Source organism: Rhinolophus sinicus, chromosome 15, assembly GCF_057876585.1.
Source record: "Rhinolophus sinicus isolate RSI-liver-muscle chromosome 15, RSI-T2T, whole genome shotgun sequence".
In the NCBI taxonomy this organism is placed as follows: domain Eukaryota; kingdom Metazoa; phylum Chordata; class Mammalia; order Chiroptera; family Rhinolophidae; genus Rhinolophus; species Rhinolophus sinicus.
In genome coordinates this window covers 47330065-47350951 of record NC_142515.1, presented here as the reverse complement: position 1 = coordinate 47350951, position 20887 = coordinate 47330065, and the positions used below count along the sequence as shown (strand labels likewise).

Below are 20887 nucleotides of genomic sequence, written 5' to 3'. Positions count from 1 at the left end.
GCCCTAAGTCATTTATGTCCCTCATCCCCTTTCCCTTATCAAGATGACATGTAAGCCCCCAATTCTAACCACCCCTTTAAGTCACATTTTTGTGAACTCCCTCCTACTCAATTAAATCTCTTTTCTCTTGCTAATTTTTGTCAGTTTAGTTAGCAGGTTCCCAAACATACAAAAAGCAGATAAAAAGTTTTTCTTCCCCAACAATTCAAGACAACAAAAATTCTTCACTAGTGAGAAAAACAACTACTTAAATTGTTTAGACAGTGGTTCTCAACTCTGGGTAGTTTTAATGCTTACGTCCAGGTCCCTGAAATTCTGATTTTGTCTGTCTGGGTAGGACTTGGCATAGTTATTTTTAAAAACTCCAGAAGTGATTTAAATATGCAGCCAGGGTTCAGAACAACTGGATTAGATATTGTACACTATTAAAGACACAAATTTCTTTTCCAGTTTACTTCAGATTACCTGGCCAACTTTTTACTCAGTTCACCAAATACTGAATTCAAATTTTTATTTTTCAAACTGGTTATGCAACAAAGTCTCAAGCAAAGTGAATAAGCATCCTATTTATGACAAGTGTTTTAAGCCACCTAATTAAAAGCATTACATAGCTCTTTAAAATTGAAACTGACATTTATAAAAACTTCTAATCATCACAATTATAGCTTTACTGAACTACTGAGCAATTCTGGCCTCAATGATAAATCTGACAATGAGAAGAGATTTGAAAATAGAACTATTTTAATCATTCAAATAGCAAGCTCAGTATCTGTTTCAAATTCTTTATTATACATCATGGTTGCACAATTTGAGGCTGATTAAATACAATTGGTTTTCAAATTTTCTTTGAATATTTTCTAGATTACTACATGCAAGTGACCATGAAAATATTTGGCATTTTAAAATTCTGAAATTCTGAACAGGCACTTACATGAAGGAAAACATTACCATTTACAGATATCCACATGTAAAATAGATGCTCCAGCACATGGTACATGGAACCTTTAGCCAGTAAAGTTGGTTACTGACCATTTTATCAAAGTGCCATAGTAGTAAAACAAGTTTAAAGAAATGTAATTTGGGTTACTTAGCTTACTCATAAAGTAAGGTTAACTGACGAGACTTGCACTGAAGTGTATAAAAAATACTGGTACAAAAACCAATGAACCATAAGTGAAAGTAGTTTCAAACAACAGGCTTTGTCGTTTTAGTTCCTACACCCCACATTTAGTGTATTTGAGATCAGACCTCATGCATATGAACAGATGACTGCAGCCTTCTTTTTTACAGACTTTGAAAAAATGACTTGAATTTAGTGTTAAAATTTTTTAAGCAGAATGGGTGAAGTTTAAAACTGAGTTTGAACTAGCCAAAGTCCCAATTTAACAAACATAAAAATTGTCCAGATCTGGATAACTACATGCTTAACAGGTCTAACTGAATCTCCCCATCCTCAAATTCTCCCCTGAAAAGGGAAGAAAATATTTATGAAGTCAAGAAAATTACATTTGTGTGTATGTGGTAAAAATATTCCTTAAAAAAATTTCAAAGTGTTAATGGAAAAATTATATAGTTTTTAAAAATTCTAAAATGCCAACAATACAGAGTCAACTCCACATTGCAGAAAGCACACAGTAGAACCTGATGGGTAGTAGCAAAATGGTTACTTAAACATGGGGGGAAAAAGCTACAATGACATGCCACATAATCCCTTGTGGAAAAAATTTAATATTCTTACCACAGAAGACTTCAAAGAGAATAAAATCCAGGAACCCACGGAATGGTAGACTCAGATGCACCTACAGTGAAACATTCCATATACATTTCTCAAATACATATGTAAAACCATAAATGTAGTACGAAAAAATATCAAGATGCCATGTTTTAAATCTCTGCAGTATGTAAGGGCCATTCAGGTTTTCTACTTTTATTTGAACACAAAATATTTCATTTTTTGCAAGTAGAGAATAAGAGGTAATCATTAGCATGAAAAAGGAGAAAAGGATTTATAATCAACTTATGCAGAAAGAAAGCAAAATTACAAATACCAGCCTACTCATGAAAATCTTTAATGTTTATATTGATGCATATGAGTGCTTATCATCAAAGTATGCAGTAAAAAAAAAAGGCAACTTAAGAAAGTCCCAGTGTTTCAAAGAAAGCACATTTTTTAATGTATATACACGAAGAACATTTAGTTATATCATAAAATAAATGCAGCACTGTAAGATAAAGGAAGACTATTATAAATGGACTTTTGGCCTTTCCTCCCCCCCATACATATTGCAACCATCTTTATCCTGCCAAACTTAATCTCAGTGGATATAGGAGGCCTTGGTTTTTCTTTTTTTTTCCCCATTCACTTCACATTTCAGGCTGTTCAGCAGATGCCTGTGATTCTGGTGATTCAAATCGCTGGTGAAAGTTTGTTCTCTGTTTCCTCAGTTTTTCAGGAGCTTTTCTCCACAAAATGATTTCCTAATTAAAAAAAAAAAAAAAAAAAAAAAAAGCACAATGTTAACAAATCAATGTTCTCATATTATGCCTTAAATTTTCAACATGAAAATAATGCCACTTCAATTTTAACAAAAACAAAATTAAAGTCTTCCCTACTAAAGCCCTCCTCTTTCCTGATGGACCCACTTTCTTCTGGTTCTAATCTTGAAATGCCCTTTCTGCCAACTCTGCCTCCCCCAATCAGCACCCATGCACACCACCACTACCAATCCAATCTGGCACAAAGTTCTAGGTATTATTGATTTAAAGAATTCTTTTTTTTTTTTTTTTTTAATAGTAAGAACCTTTGTTTAAAATGTGTTAATCTAGGAAGGCTCATTTAATATGAGTTTCCAACTAATTATTTGCATCAGTAAAGAATTCTTAAAACCTGTCCTTTGGTTTGCTATTCCACTGCCCTCATTCATGTTCACGCCCTTGTCATTTCAATCTTAGATACTAAAATGCCGTCCTGGTAGAGGACTGCCTCGGATTGCCTGAGGCCCCTTTATCCACCCTTCCCATCACGGATTAGTCTACAACACTGCCTACATTGCTCTTCGGTAGTTCTCAGTGCCTCCAGGACCCATCTCCAGCCAAGCACGCAAGGCCCTCCACAAACTTTTTCCAATGTACCAACCTCACTCTCTTCCTTCCCTAGACCCGCATCCCCCCCAAACTGAGTTACTCACTGCCTCCAACGCACTCCAAATAAACTTGTCCCACATCTTCCCCAATATATCCTCCAACTCTGTTCCTCAGCCAATCTAAATCTGACCCTAACCAATCCATCCTGAGATCTCTTCCAAATTCCTAAAATTACTTGCAAATTATTTGCTTCAGACAGTCATGACAGGCTGTTGTTTTTTTAACCAATATATCAGAATTTAAACATCTAAATGAATGCCCATGGGAAGCGATATACTTACTCAATAGGGCCACAATATGTAATTGATTTGGAAATTGTAAATTTCATATAATCTATTTTGAACTTATAATTACCTATGTTTAATTACACAGCATTATGGTGGCAGCATTAGTGGAATTAAGTTTTTTCTCTTCTAAAGTATTAGAACTATTAAGTTTTTTCTTAATTAACTTAAATAATTTTTATTTTTCCACATATCTGCAATGTGAGACCCTTGAGGACAAACCCTGTTTATAAAAGGTAGTTTTTATATTCTTCACAGCACTCAGCACAAAATAATTTCTAATTAGTTTTGAACACTCAATTGACATTCAAATATTAATCTGATTCAGAATACAAAAAATCTATTCTAATCAATCTTCATTCAAAATTCACCATGACTTTGATTTTGATATGAGAACAAGTTTTATGATAAACATTTTACATCAAACGTATTAGATCTGGGTCATCTCATGGACATTTGTAACAGAATTGTTTAATAAGGAAAAAATGGAAACCCCAGAACCCACCATATTAATGAGTCATAAAAAGTGATACCGGAAATCTGTATTTGTTGACACAGGAAAGATATTTAAGACATTTGAGTAAAAAAGCAAATCAAAGAACAACATGCCTTATATGATCTAAACACACACAAATAGGTCTGGAAAACTCATCGTGATGATGAAATTTTTGTTGCCCTTTACTTCATTCTGTTCTGTATTTCCTGATTTTTTTTTAAAATCTTTTTTTTTTTTTTTTTTTTTTTTAAGGAGGACGCAGGTCAGTGGCCCATGCTGGGATTGAACCAGCAAATTTGGTGTTATCAGCACCACGCTCTAACCAACTGAACTAACCGGCCACCCCCACCCCCTTTTTTTTAAACAAACAGCAGGTATTGTTTTTATTAAAAAAAAAAAAAAAAAAAACTTTCAAGAGAAAAATAAAAGCCCTGCTAAATTATAGCCCATTTTGGATCCTACAGAATGCTTGAGAAGAGATCTATCACAACACAATCCCATTCATGCCTACGTACTTCCTTATACTCTCAGTGTTTTCACTTACTTAGTAACCCCCTTGCTCAGTACAATCAAGTTTAGAAAAACGAGTCTTTTCAGGTGTTTTTAGAACTGCCATTGAACAGGATACGAGCCTGGGTAGCACCATACCTGCTGCTTGAAGTACCTTCTGTCTTCCTCATCAACAAGGACTAGATTCAAAAAGTACCTTACTGAAAATTTTTTGTTCACATCTCTCATTGTTGGAGTGGGGTCATATCCCGCTAAAAATAGTCTTATTGGAATTGATTCACCTGAAAGAAAAGCAATTTCCATTTAATTCTAAAAGCTTATTAAATAAAGTCACACAACACCTAGAACATGATGGAGAAGATATGAATGCTCCAGTTCCTCATGAGACAGCAACATAACAAAAACTTTAAACCCAGGTTTCTCAGCCTTGGCACTATTAATATTTTAAGCTTGTTAATTCTTTGTTGTAAGGTGCTGTGCCCTGTAGGAGGTTTAGCAGCATCCCTGGCCTCTACCCACTAGATGCCAGTAGCATTCCCCAAGTGTGACAACCAAAAATGTCTCCAGGCATTGCCAAATGTCCTGGGGGTGAGGAGTGTAGGGGTGGCAAAATTGCTCCTAAATGAGACCCACTGCTCTAGAGCCAGAATGCCTGGATTTTAATCCCAACTCTATGATTTACTGGCTGTGTGACCTTGACCAAGTCACTTAACCATTCTGCTTTAAGTCCCTCATCTGGGGAATACCAATAATATCCATCTTGTAGAGAATTTGTAAGGGCTACACGGGTTAATACTACATGTAAAAATACTACATGCCAGCAGAGAGATGTTGTTTTAATAATTGTTATTTTCTGCTTTCATGAAGTTTACCATAATTTCTAATCATGTGTGTAAATGCTTGAATACTTATTACTAATTCATCCGAAGAAACTAGCATGTTCAGAATGATGACATTCCTTCATCACCAAAGATTGCTATATAGATTTTCATGGCTTCTCTTTTCCTAAGGGTAATTATTTGCATCTTCTGTTTGGAATCTTTTTATGTAATACTTTTCTTGTGTATATCTATTTCCTCAAAGATATACAACCCATCAATTTACATAAAAATTTGTGGCTGCTGGAATTTTACAAAGTAATTGTTGCATAACATGAGAGTACACACATGGGTCTTGGAATCAGAAAGTCCTAAGTTCAAACTCCAACTCTGCTATGATTAGCTATTGAAGGCAAGTAGAATACGTCACCACAAAATATGCTTCTTTGTACAAATTATTTTGAGCTGAAGGCAATCAAGAAGCAGCAAAAACAGAAAGTCTCCCCCTTTTCTGCCTAAAGGCAGGATATAAATTCTCCTTTTACTGGAGACAGACTCATCAGCTCAGGAGTGGAACCAGAGGAATCTGCAAATGAACCCTTACTCCATTAGTTTCCTCCCATGTATTTACCTTCCCACAGTTTGCCACTCTTGGAAGTCTAAAACTACTTTTCTTTGTCCAGCCATTTCTCTCCAAATTTATGGTTCTTTTAAAGATGCTGTATAAGCTAAAATTTTAAGCCACTGCTTTGAGTTATTTTTTTTTGTTGAGGTTTCTCCTGCGTGATGTACACTGCATGCATTAAATAAATCTTTTCTCTTATTAATCTTTTTGTTATGCAGTCCCAGCAGAAAATCTATGATGGGCAGAAGTAAAGTTCTGCCTCCCTACACTATATCACCTTTAACAAATTTTTAAAACTTCTTTGCATCTTGTTTTCATCTGTAAAATAAGGAATACCAACACCTAACTCAAAGGGTGGTAGGGAACTTCAGAGCACCTGAGAGAGTACAATGCCTCCTCCAGAGCTGGCACTCAATAAATGGTAGCTACTTTTTGAAGTAATTACTAACAGAGTAAAAAAAAGCCAAAGATATACATTTTATTTTTATTAAATTTATTGGGGTGACAATTGTTAGTAAAATTACATAGATTTCAGGTGTACAATTCTGTATTACATCATCTATAAATCCCATTGTGTGTTCATCACTCAGAGTCAGTTCTCCTTCCATCACCATATATTTGATCCCCTTTACCTTCATCTCCCACCCCCCACCCCCCACCCCCCTTATCCTCTGGTAACCACTAAACTATTGCCTGTGTCTATGAGTTTCTGTTTCTCATTTGTTTGTCTTGTTCTTTTGTTGTTTTTGGTTTATATACCACATATCAGTGAAATCACATGGTTCTCTGCTTTTTCTGTCTGACTTATTTCGCTCAGCATTACACTCTCAAGATCCATCCATGTTGTCACAAATGTTCCTATATCATCTTTTCTTACCGCTGAATAGTATTCCATTGTGTATATATACCACAACTTCAAAGATATAAATTTAAAACGATAAATACTGGCTTCATTATCTTAGACAATGAAAATTATCTAGTAATGGAACTGCTTATTTTCTTGAATCCTACAGGAATTAATGCTCAGCTATACTGTACTTTATGTTCATCAAGAATAAAAAAGATTTACAGAGATGAACTATTATAACAGAAGACAAAGTATCACAAATTCAGAACTAGGGAAGAGATATACGTGTCTTCTAAATTCTAAATTTAAACTGAGTAAAAAAATTAAACCTTACTTCAGACTAGTAAGTACTATTGTAGTCTTCTCAGTATCTATACAAAGATGATTTTAAAAACCATTATTGTAAGAATCATTCTAAGAATTCTCAAACATGCCCATACTGAATAAATACTTTCAAACTAAATTGCCATGAACACTTGCTGTTTGCACTACCTATACCAAAAAAGTAGTAAATGAAAAGTGTGTTACCTTTTACTGGTGCACCATCCATTATTTCATATTTAGCGATTGTTTCTGTTTCTGTTGTGGTACTGGGTCCTAGTGCAACAATGTAAACGATATTAATTTAAATATTTCCAGAATATAATTTCCAGTCTTATACCTTCTTCCTATTTTCCTACTACATTATTTTAGTACTAATTTATCTTCCCATTTTGTGAAAATGTTGATAATGCTTTTCTATTTCTTGATCTACACTTAACATACTGAACGCCCAAACTGAGTGTTTCTTTCCCTTCCTCCCAAAAGTAATATACAGCGCAAGAAAGAATCTTCTTCCGAGGTCCTTGTCATTTCCAGTATCTGTTAAAATAGAAACTAGTAATACACATCAGAACTAACCACTGACATGCTAGTTTTCTCTCCAACACCCAAACTGTATTCTCTCAGAGTTAGTTAACTTTAACATAAACAAAATATCAAACTGAATATCTGATTTACATATAGTTCTTTGAAATTTGGGAATTTGACCTCAAAGAAATTATTGGAACCCAGATATTTTTAAAAAGTCGCTATTATGGTAAGTGAAAAAAATATACCAAAACACACAGTAATGATCCCAATGATGTAAAATACACGTCTGTTCTGGATGAGTACAGATTATTTTTCATTTAAAATTTTCTAAACTTGAACATAATCTTTATACTCACAAAAAATGTTTAAATAAACAATTTCTTTTTAAACAGTAAATGGGAACCTGGTTTTATTTTAATGTTTTTAAATCACTTAGACTTTTATTAGAAGGTAAAAGATGGAGACTAAGAAAAACAGAAATTTATAATTATAACTATCAATTACAAATTCTTAAAAAGTGTTGCCTAAAATGATTTTCGGCAAAAAAACCAACAAAAGCTGAAGAGGATAAACTAAATCTATATACTAGTACATTAACATCAAGAACTTCTACATGGCATAACCCACCATAGCAAGATACACTGGGGAAAGTTTTGCTGCTCTTAACAGTAAAAGGGATTGAATTCTGTAACATATATATAGTTTCTACAAATAAGAAAAGGCTGGTAATCCAATATCGATGGGGCAAAAGGTATGGAATAGCCAGTTTACAGAAATGGCTTTTATACATATGAAAAGACGCTCACCCTCACTCAGAATGAGAAAACTAAATTAAAACTACAATGGGGAACTTCTTCTCCTACCCATCAAATCAGCTAAAAGTTTTATAACATTGTGCTGGTGAGAACAGAGGAAAAAGAGGCACTCTCCTACATTCATTGCTGGCAGATACAGATTATTACAACCCCTAAAGAGGACAAAACTGATTAACACGTATCAAAATGACAAATGAATATACCCTTTGAAATAGCAGTTCTACAAACACACACCCCTAAGGCAAAATGATGTTATTAACTGAAGCACTGTCTGTAATAGCAAAAATCTGGAAACAACCTGTCTGTCCACCAACAGCAGACTGGTTAAATTCTAGTACACCCTTGGAATGGAATACTATAAAAAAAGATGAGCAAGTGCTCTTTCTTACATGTTGATATGAAAATATCTCTAAGATATATTAAGTGAAAAAGCAAAGTATGTAGTTTATGTAAGCATTTAACTAAAAAGGGGGGAAGGGCATAACATAGAGGTACTTGGCTTGTATATGCATAAGCTCTAGAAGGATTTTAAAACTTATAAACCTATCACCTATGAGTAGATAATACTTGGAGTACAAAAATAGGACATTTTTTACTGTGTGGTCTTACACTTTTTTTTTAGATTCACTTATTTTATTTTTTTATTTTTTTTTAAAGATTTCTATTGGGGAAGGGGAACAGGACTTTATTAGGGAACAGTGTGTACTTCCAGGACATTTTTTTTCCAAGTCAAGTTGTTGTCCTTTCAATCTTAGTTGTGGAGAGCACCGTTCAGCTTCAAGTTGTTGCCCTTTCAGTCTTAGCTGTAGTGGGCACAGCTCAACTCCAGGTCCAGTTGCCATTGCTAGTTGCAGGGGGCTCTGCCCACCATCCCTTCCGGGAGTCGAACCGGCAACCCTGTGGTTAAGAGGACGCACTCCAACCAACTAAGCCATCCGGGAGCTCAGCAGCAGCTCAGCTCAAGATGCTGTGTTCAATCTTGGTTGCAGGGGGTGCTGCCCTTGCAGGACTCGAGGGATTGAACTGGCAACCTTGTGGTTGAGAGCCCACTGGCCCATGTGGGATCAAACCGGCAGCCTTCAGAGTTAGGAGCATGGAGCTCTAACCGCCTGAGCCACGGAAGCTGGCCCCTTACACTTTATTTTTGAACCATGTAAATTTATTACCTACAGTAGTTCCCCCCTTATCCGTGGTTTCAGTTACCTGTGGTCAACCACGGTTCAAAAATATTAAATGGAAAATTCCAGAAATAAACTATTCATAAGTTTTAGAGTGCTCGCTGTTGTGAGTAGCGTGATGAAATATCACACCATCCCGCTCCATCCTGCCTGGGATATGAATCATGTGGTCCAGTGTATCCACACTCTATAAACTATCTGCCTATCAATTACTTCAGTAGCCATCTCATTATCAGATCAACTATCACAGTATGCCTACTCTTACAGTAACCTAATGCTACGTCACAATGCCTATGTCATTCACCTCACATCATTTCATCACGTAGGCACTGTATCATCTCACATCATCACAAGAAGGGTGAGTACAGCACAGTAAGATATTTTGGGGGAGAGAGAGAGAGAGAGAAAGGTCACATAACTTTTATTACAGTATATTGTTCTAATTGTTGATTTTATTGTTGTTCTTGTTAATCTCTTACTGTGCCTAACTTACAAATTAAACTTTATCATAGGTATGTATGTATGTATAGGGAAAAAACAGTATATAGGGCTCAGTGCTATCTGCAGTTTTAGGCATCTACTGGGGGTCCTAAAAATGTATCCCCCACGGCTAAGAGGAATTACTATATACAAAAATTAATTTAAAAAAGCATCAATGAATAACTTACTGTCAGCAATATTAAGTATCAAAGTTAGTATCCAATGTAGACATTTATTTTATGTTTAAATAATATTTTAAGATTTTAAAATTTCAACTAAAACAGGAATTTTAATTCATATGCTATTTCAACTTACCAATTCCTGTGATCTCTTTTTTGATCAGTTGTAACTCCATATGTTGGATCTTTATTCTTACTAATAAGAAGTAAATTTTTCCAACAATCACATCCTTTAAGTGATACCTTTGGGGAAATAATATATCTCACTTACTAAAATTTAAAAAACAAACAAAAAGAGTGAAACATGTCCTAAAAGAGTTTAATACACATCTTTAGATTAGTAACTATTTAAGAATACCATTTTGAGTATTCATATTGTTAAATGTTCCTCCAAAAAAGTTTTAATCATTTTACGATATGCACTGCTTAATGATGGGGATACGTTCTGAGAAATGTACCATGATTTCGTCATTGTGTGAGTATCCTGGCGCGCACTTACATAACATGGATGACAGCCTACTGCACACCTAGGCTATATGGTATACCACTGTTGTAGGTGCAATCTGTCGTTGATGGAAACATCATTACGTAGCATACGACTATACTATAAAATAAGGAAGCAAACTTTTACTTGACCATCACTATACCTCAGAAGGAAGAATTAGCCTGATTAATTGTTGGTCCTTACTCAGAGGTTAACTTAAATTCCAAAGAACTTAAGCATGGAAAATTTAAGATTTTTATGCTTGAAATATTCATTTGAGAAACAAACAAACAAAAAATATTCATTTGGTGTTATGAAGATGTTTTTGAACATTAAAAACTCTACACAAGAGTTTAGTGTCATTACTACTCCAAGTGCTAGACTAGTGCACCTAACAAATCACCAGGCATCAAAGAGAGACCCCCTAGATGAGTTTGTTGCTATACTATCTACTTATCAAAGACCTTTCCCCAGGTACCTTGAAATGAAGAGATAATAAACCTGGAAATTCCCACAACACCCAGAGGACTTTTTTAAGCTTCTCCCAGGTTTGGATCTCAAAATAATATCCCAAGAGTTGATTAATGCAATTATGTCAGTCTGAAGGGAGGCTTCCAGTGACAAGTTTTTAGGTCCTAAACTATCTGATAATTTTACTAACAATATAAGACTCTGAAGGCATTACATCATATATTCAGCGATAAAAACTGGGGAGTGACAACTAATAAAAATCATGTAACAGAAGAGTGCACAGGAAGGGGATAAAAGAGTATACATCCATTTCTTCAACAAATAAGCTTTAATGAAAAAAATAGGGAGAAAACCTATAAATTAGATTTAAGAGTCAAACAACCAAATGTGATGTGTCTCGATGGACTAGATTTGGACAAATCTTGTTTGAAAACTGATTTGAGCAAACCATGTGGAGAAACAAAAAAAAGACATTTATGAAACAATTAGGGAAATGTGAACACTGGCTATGTGAAGATATTAAGGAATTAATATTTTTAGATATAACAGTATTGTGGTTATGTTAAAAATGATACATAGTTTTTATGAATGAAATTTTATGCCTGAAATTTGCTGCTGGAATGTAGGGCTCAATACACACAAAACAAATCTAACCATGTGTTGACAACAGTTGGAACTGGGCAATCGTACCTGAGGATTCATTATATACTATTCATATTCTTTGGTACGTATTTGAAATTTTCCATAATAAAGTTTGAAAAGGCATTAAACAATAAACAAAAGGGCCCATTTCTGTAAAAATATAACATATATAAACACATATACTTTCCTTCCCCTCCCTCATGGAAAGATATGTAAGAGAATAATAATTGTGCTTAAATGGCAAAGGTGAAAATATGTGAGATGTTTGCTTCCTTTGACTTCTACATTGTCAAAATTTTCAGTAATGAAAATGTATTTAATGTTTATGTAGTCAGATAAAAAGTATTTTCATTTAGTTTTAAAGAGATAACCAAGTTAAAGTGATGTCAGGCCAGTAAAATCAATTTTTACAGACATAAGGGATTAGCTGCCTCTGAGATGGTAAGATTCTCTACAGAAAATGGCCACGCGGAGACTTACCAGGAATAGAATGTGAAAGACACCTGCAATGAATCAGAAGCCAGACCAAACACCTAAAGCTCCTTTCAGCTCAGAGATTCCGTTGGTCTGTTAACATCAGATTAATGTCAATTCTATCCTCTCTTTGACCAATCTACAAAGACCCGAAAAGCTTCTTAGTTATCCCTGAACATTTAAGTTGTTTGTGAAAGGTACTTACTTTGACTTATTATATTCAAATTCTATATGTAGACAATCCTCAATGCCCACTTCCATCTTAATAGAGTTGTTAACATCAGGATAGGTGGCAAGCTGGTGAACAATAAGATCATATTCTTTTACCAAGTCTGTCAGTCTTCTTACTATTGTCACTTTAAGAAAATACCTACAAAGTTAATGGAGAGGTCAAGTTAAATCTCCTATGATAAATCACGGTGTTTAAAAAAGCAAACATTAACTACAACTCTGCTTTCTCCTCCTGGAACTCCTTTGGGATCAACTTACTTCACAAAGGAGTTCTAATTTTTAAATAAATGCCCCCACCATGGAAAAAACGTTCAATTTAAAGAATTGTGTAACTTTCAGATAAATTTGGTGTGCTACCATCAAGCCTACTGGAAGAAACCTCTCTAGATCACTCCTTAACTGTACACTACATGAGACTTGTTGGGAAACTAATGCATTTAGAGGGTAATTCCATTTACACAACAAATGAGTACCTAAGGGACAGTTCATACAAAGGAAGTATATGACTGAAACGTCTCATCATACGGTTCTCTAAATCTAGAATGATAGAAAGCTCTTATTACCTCAGATCAGCATTAGTTAGACAAAACAAAAGATTTGACAGAATTTTTAAAAATTTTAAGTCTTCCACTCCAGAATTATAATTAGAAGTTCTAATAAGACGTTCAGTAGTAACTGTATTACTTCTGGTTTTGACTATGTCTACAGTGTCTAGTATACCTAGTTCATACCTCAAGCGAACATTGGCACCGATGTAAGATTCATATGGCTTTTCAACTTGCATAAATTCAAAATCATAACTTCTGCTCTGGGTCAGTTCTCCAGGTAAGGCTAGTTCTTTCACTAGGTTTACAAATTCGTGAGTATTACTCTTGTCATTGAAAAGTTCTAAGAAATTTTAAAAAGAAAAATACCAATTATATTTAACGTCATCTCATTAAAACCCAATCTTCTACCTCCAAAGCAAATAAAAATGAATTCATTCCTTTAATGTAGTTAGGGTTTGCCCAATATGAAGCTGTTTTAAAAAACAGATTTCCAGCAATTATCTGAACTTCCTCTCTTCAAGGCAAAAAGCATTTTGTTTTGCTTTAGTTAGGCGAATATATTTCCTTGATAAAACTATAATACACAAAAGACTAAAACAACTACCAGTCAATTACTATAATTTGCCCCTCATGTATAATCTCATCTAGAACAGATATGTAAATAAATATCCACCCACTCCAATTTTGATACTTTAAAAACATACAGTAAAACTTAGAAAACTAGATTTAAAACCTAACTATGTTACAGTATTATAAAGACCTGTTTTCTCTTTTCTGAATCTGCAGTACTAAAAGATTTATACAGTTACACTCCTGCTAAATCAAGAAAGTCTCTGGAAATACATGTATGGAAATGTACAAAAGTTGATCTAAGTCAAGAAGAAATTACGTCTTTCCTTTTCACATAGAATTTTCTGTTGACAGGTGAGTATGGCTTAGGATACACACTAGTTTAGGAAGACAAATAGCATGGGTAATTAGAAAGTGATGAATGAAGGTGACACATAATTGTGACTAAAGCTGGTGAAAAAAATGTAGGCAGATGGAAATTTCAGTGAGTCAACTAATTTACAAGAATTATTTTTCAAGGCTGGTAGCTTACATAACTCGTTTCATTTTTACTAATTAATTTTAATAAAGGCAGGATGAGTCAAATATCATTTAACACAATTAAATGAAACATGATTTAATGTTTATAAAATAAATCCTTTTATTATGCAAAATCAGTTCTTTCCACAAAGCTAAGCTCTAAATTCAATTATTTAAGTGCCAAATACAACCCTCTTCAAACTCAGTTATCAAGGAAAAAAAGTAATACTATTTTAAAACTCACCAATTTGACCTACAAATTCAATTCTAATTCCTTGGTGCTCTAGCCTCTTTCCAGGTTGCTTAAAGGCTAGGTTTACCTGCCAAAACATGAAATTTTAAGAGATGTTAATCCTATGAGTGGGCCTACTAGTGTAGATTCCTTCCAGACGAATGCAATTGTAAGTATTTCAGGTATTCATTTCTGAAGTTTGAGACAACATCACGTACCCAGATCATGATGATCTTACAGCACCAGAGAAGGTATAACTTACATGCGATCACTAACGAACCTATCACTTAAAGCATCTGCTCTGTTAGGAAAGAATCCTTCTTTATAGCTAGAAAACTATAAAGACTCAATAAAAAAAAAAAGGCGGAAAACTTTCAACTATTCAAATATGTTTTTCGGTCAAATGGTTAAACAATTCTACGACAACAGCATTTTAATGTCAGGTAATCACTAATTCCAAGAATTGACCTGAAGGATCACTTTCAGCTTTTTGTAACCAAGACTATATTGTTGTAATTTCTAACCATAAAACCAATGCTTATTGCCCTGGGTCTGCTTCTTATCCTAAAACAGAATGTCCAAAGATTTAAATTTTGAGTATGATTTATCTTACATACTTATGAAATAAAATATATACCTTCAAATTCCCTAAATTCATTACCTGCCAAATGAAAACCTTAATTTTATAAATTTTTAATTTGACATATTAAAACTAAAGTGCCAAATGTTTATGGATTAGCTAAACAAAAAAGCATACATCCAGGTTTATTCTTTACTATAAAAATATTGGTAATGTGATTCTTAAAAGCTTTTCTTCCAAACAATGTTTCTCAAAATATAATAGAAATCAAGGACCAATAAAAACAGAGTTCCAATTACTTCTGCTTATAAACTACATAAATTAAAATAGTCACTCTTCTCTATCTTCCATTATCTGTTACCAGGATGAGTTAGTTACTTGCCTTCCATATTAATATCTCAGAAAAAAAAAATAACTAAAATTGTGGTACACCATATGATGGAATATTATTAAAGTTTAAAAATAATACGGTCAAAGAATTTTTAATGATGTCAGCAGATGTGCATGATATGTTACATGAAGGAAGCATGGTCAAATTGTATACAAGTATAATGCCAATTATATTTTTTAAAACCACATAAAAGAAATACTCTTAACAGCAGTCATTTCTGGAATGTATGATTACAGGTAATTTTGTTTTCTTTATAGTTTTCAAGGTTTTTTTTTTATATATAACAGGCAAGTAATACTTCCAAAGTCAGAAAAATACTTCTTTTAAGAAAAAAAGGGTAGTACTTAGAAATGCTTCACATATATTAACAAGCTGAATTTTTGGTTTGAACCACAAATAAAACAGGTATAACTCCCAACTGTTTCATATGCCAGGCAGTAATTACAGCTATTCCCTAATTTGCACCTAATAAAGCACATAGAAAAAAGTATACTTTAAACAATTCTATTATGCAACAGTTTATGAGAATGTCTTTGTTTGAACACAGCTATACACGATATTTTTAAAATTTAGAGTTCTTCAAAAGCCCTTTGAAACCACCTTATTGAGGTAGAAATGCAAAGTTGTTCAATTTTCCCACCAAACTGCCTAAACTATGAAATTTTCCTTAATCTTCCACTATTATTAAATATAGTTGCTTTTAAGCCTAATGCAAGCTATTCTGGAACCTGAAGGATGCCAGAATTGGAAGGCATAATTAAGTATTTTGGTTTAAAAGCTATTCTGCAAGGGAACATGGAAAAATAAATGAAATAATGACAATGAACTGGGTTAAAGAATTTTAACACCAACTCAGTTATATTTTTGTAACTTTTATTATAATTTCAAACTTATAGAAAAGTTGCAAGAACAGCACAAGGAAATCCCACATAACCATTACTCAAACCCATCATATGTTTATACTTTATCCCATATGCTTTACCATCTTCTCTCTATATACATATATGCATGCATACATACTCGTATAATATCTATAGATGTCTCGAATTATGATGTCTTCAGGATCTATTTAAAGAGTTAAATTCATCCATATTGTGTTTAAGACAAACATATATCAGTGTACTACATGCCATTTATAGTGGGCACCAAGGTATCTGTACATGATTGTTGCTGGATATCGTGATCATCCAAGATAAGTTTCCAACTGCTGCTAGAAGAATATGGTCCATATTTATGTTGATGAAAGATACTACAGTAATATTCCTGGCTTAAATAACTAAACTATACACTCCTATAATCTCAAACTAAACATATGTCTTTCTTCACTTTTGCAACAAGTAATAGATGTAGAATTCACTATAGGTGGCTTGGCACTGATACCACCATTTCAAGACAATTTGCTCATCATTGACCAATCTAAAAGAATATCCTGGTTAAAAAAATTATAACTTATGACCCCCTCCAACTTGCCAGATAAATTACTAGTCAAATTTTTCACAATTCTAAACAACAAACAAACCTGTACCTCAGTAATTAAACACAGTCAGCAAGGCTCTCCCAAAATTATTCAGAAAGTACAGAGATACAAGCTGTATTTTAAAAAGTGGAAACCTAGGTTAAACATATTCTTAAAGCATAATAATTTAGGATATAGTCCAAATTGTTCTAGACTTAAAGAATATTTGTCACATGAACCAAAGCAGTAAATATTCTAACTGAGGATAAAAAGAACCTGAGCAAGTAGATGTTCCCTATTAATCTCATGATAATCTAAATATTTCCCCCATTGCCTTAAGGAATGCTTCAAAAACTCTCCAAAAAATTTTGACAGATAGCAATTATTTTAACTACAAAAAGTATGTGCTACAACAGTCCCAAGACAATTCAATGTGGAAAAAATACTCTTTTCAACAAATGGTGCTGGAACAACTAAATATCAACATGTAAAAGAATGAAGTTGGAACCCTACCTCATACAATATACAAATATTAACTCAAAATGGATCAAAGACTTAAATATACAAGCTACAACTACAAAAGTCTGAGAAGAAAACCTAAATGTAAATCTTCATTACCTTGGATGGACAATGGTTATTTTAGATGACACCAACAATATGAGCAACAAAAGAAAACAAAAATTGGACTTCATCAAAATTTCAAACTTTAGTGCTATAAGACACCATCAAGAAAGTAAGACAAATTACAGGAGAAAATACTTGCAAAACATAACTGATAAAGGACTTGTATCCAGAATATATAAAGAACTTTCACAACTCAACAATAGAGACAACACAATTTTAAAAAATGGTCAGAGAAGAATAGACTCTTTTCCAAAGATATACAAATGGCAATAAGCACACGAAAAGATCCTTAATATTATTAGTCATTAGTGAAATGCAAATCAAAACCATAATGGGATACTACTTCACACCCACTAAGACGGCCATAATAAAAAATACAATCCTAAGTATTGCCAAGAATGTGAAGAAATTGGAACCCTCATACATTGCTGGAGAGAATGTAAAATGGTATACCTGCTTGGAAAACTTTGGCAGTTCCTCTAAAAGTTAAACAGAGTTAACATATGATCCAGCAATTCCACTCCTAGAGACACGAAGAGAAATGAAAACATATATTCGCACAAAAAATTGTTCACACAAGTACAGCATTATTCATAATAGCCAAAAAGTGGATACACCAAAGTCCTCAACTGATGAGTAGATAAAGGAAATGTGGTATAACCATATAGCACATGGACATATACTGGAATATTATTCAGCCATCAAAAAGAATGATGTTTGGATACATGCTACAACGTGAACGAACCTTGAAAACATTACGCTAAATGAAATAAGGCAGGCACAAAAGGCCAAATCCTGTATGACCATTCTTATATGAAATATCTAGAACAGGCAAATTTGTAGGAAAACAAAGTAGACTAGAGGTATCTAGAAATTGGGAGAAAAGGGAAATGGGTAGTTATTGCTTAACTGGTACCAAGTTTCTGTTCGGGGTGATGAACAAATTTAGGAAATGGTGGTGATGATTGCACAACATTGTGAATGTAATTAATGCCACTGAATTGCACACTTAAAAATGGTCAAAATGGCTAATTTTATTTTTTATACATTTTTTTAACCAAAAAAGATTTTTTAAAGATATGAACCTTGAAAACATCATGCTAAATGAAAGGAGCCAGATACAAAAGGCCACATTATTTTATGATTCCATTCATATGAAATGTCCAGAATAGGCAATCCATAGTGAAAGAAAGCATTTGTAGATTAGTACTTGATAGGTGTCTTAGTCCATTTGAGCTGCTATAACAAACTACCACAGACTAGGTGGCTTATAAACAACAGGAATTTATTGTTCACAGTTCTGAAGGCTGGACAGTTCCAAGATCAAGGCACCAGCGAATTTGTTGTCTGGTGAGAGCTTGATTTCTGGTTCATACACAGCTGTCTTTTCACTGTGTCCTCACAGGGCCGAAGGTGCAAGACTTCTTGGGAGCCTCTTTCATAAGGGCAATAATCCTATTCGAGGGATTTGCCCTCAGAACCTCATCACTTCCCAAAGGCCCCACCTCCAAATACCATCACATTGAGAATTAGGTTTCAACACATGAATCTTATGAGGACACAAACATCCAATCTATGGCCCCAAGGGAGTGACTGATAATGGTATGGTGCTTTTCTGGGTGCTTTTCTGATGAAAATATTATAGAATTAGATAGTGGTGATGGATAAACAACTCTGCAAATAAAGCAAAAATCACTGAATTGTACTGTACAATTCAATAGGGTGAGTTTTGTGGTACGTAAATTATAAGTCAATAAGGTTTTTAAAAAAAGAAAAAGTGTATGTCACAAATAGATCAATAGAACAGAACAGAGAGAGGTTGGAATAGACCCACATGACCTCTGCTTTATGACAAATGGGATTAGCAGTTGATTGCAATACAATAGGGGGAAAGAATGGCTTTTTCAATAAATATTGTGGGCTAATTAGATATCCATTATGTTAAAAAATAAAAAAACAAACTAGCCTCAACTCCTATGTCACATAGACAAAATCAATTCCAAGCAAACTGAGGATCTGAATGTAAAATACAAAATTTACAGGAGAACGAAAACAAGAGTATCTTCATGCCCATAAGGTAGGCAAAGATTTCTTAAATAGGCTACAAAAAGCATTAATAAAAAGGAAACAAAACACGTGTAATGTGTTAAAAGTAAGAATAACTGCTCATCAAAAGACACCGTTAACATAGTGAAAAGTCAAGCCAGAAAGTGAGAGGAGGTATTCACAATATATAGGTTTACACAGATGAAGGACTCTATATTTAGAAACATAAGACTCTTATCAAGAACATACAAAAAAAATCCTCAACATCAATAAGGAAAAAAGTCAAATGAACCCCCCCCCCCAAAAAAAACATGAATAGGCACTTCACAAAAGATAACAAATGGCCAATAAATATATGAAAAGATGCACAATCTTATTAGATGTCAGGGAAATGGAAATTAACACCATGTAACAATCAAGACGATGAGAAGAAAAGCCATAGATTGGGAGAAAAATATTTGCAAAAGACAGATGAAAAAGGACTATTATCCAAAATTCACAAAGAACTCTTGAAACGCAACAAGAAAACAAATAATTCAATTTAAAAAATATTGAACAGGCATTCACCAAAGAAGAAATACATTTGGCAAATAAACGTATGAAAAGATGTTCAACATCATACTTTAGGAAGTTGCAAATTAAAACAATGAGATGCCACTGTATATCTATTAGAATGGACAAAAGCCAAAACACTGACAACACCAAATGCTAGCAAGGATGTGGAGCAACAGGAACTCTCATTTATCGCTGGTGGAAATACAAAATGGCAGCGCTACTTTAAAAGACAGTTTCTTACAGAGCTAAAGACAGGCTTACCAAGTGCACTTACAAGTATTTATCCAAATGAGCTGAAAACTTTATACAAAAATCTGTACACAGATGTTTATAGAAGCTTCATTCATAATTGTCAAAGACTTTCAAGAACTGAGATGTCCTTCAGTAGGTGAATGGATAAATAAACTGGTACATTGAAACAACGGAATATTATTCAGCATTAAAAAGATACCAGTTATCAAGTCATGAAAAGTCGTAGAGGAACCTTAAATGCATATTATTAAGTGAAAGCCAATGTGAAAAGGCTACATACAGTATGATTTCTAACTATATGACATTCTGAAAAAGGCAAACCTATGGTGACAATAAAAAGATTAATAGTTTTGGGGACAGGGGAGATGAACAAAGAGGATTTTCAGGTCAATGAAAAGATTCTATATGACATAGTGATGGATATACGACATGTGATCAAACAATATGGTGAATGTTTAAATAAAATTTATTACAGTAAAAGACACATTGCCATTAATCTCCCTCAAATTACTCCCCCTTGCTTTGAACACATTTATCCCATCATTCTTGCCACTTTCTGAAGCAGTTCTGGAAGGTCTTCTTTT

General features: G+C 33.8%; 1 protein-coding gene across 4 annotated transcripts in view; it reads right to left on the bottom strand.

Annotated features, from left to right (window-relative positions):
* Positions 1-768: 768 nt before the first annotated feature.
* The window catches only part of VPS26A (VPS26 retromer complex component A), a 28878-nt gene continuing 8759 nt past the window's right edge, over positions 769-20887 (bottom strand). For all 4 annotated transcript variants that reach the window (XM_019731726.3, XM_019731727.3, XM_019731725.3 and 1 more), the window contains exons 3-9: positions 14412-14487; positions 13262-13418; positions 12505-12669; positions 10365-10471; positions 7253-7321; positions 4573-4715; positions 769-2478 (exon numbers count right to left, since the gene is read on the bottom strand). In XM_019731726.3, coding sequence (XP_019587285.1) covers positions 2365-2478; positions 4573-4715; positions 7253-7321; positions 10365-10471; positions 12505-12669; positions 13262-13418; positions 14412-14487 — 831 coding nt within the window. In that variant the 3' untranslated portion in view covers positions 769-2364. The remainder of the gene's footprint in view (positions 2479-4572; positions 4716-7252; positions 7322-10364; positions 10472-12504; positions 12670-13261; positions 13419-14411; positions 14488-20887) is intronic.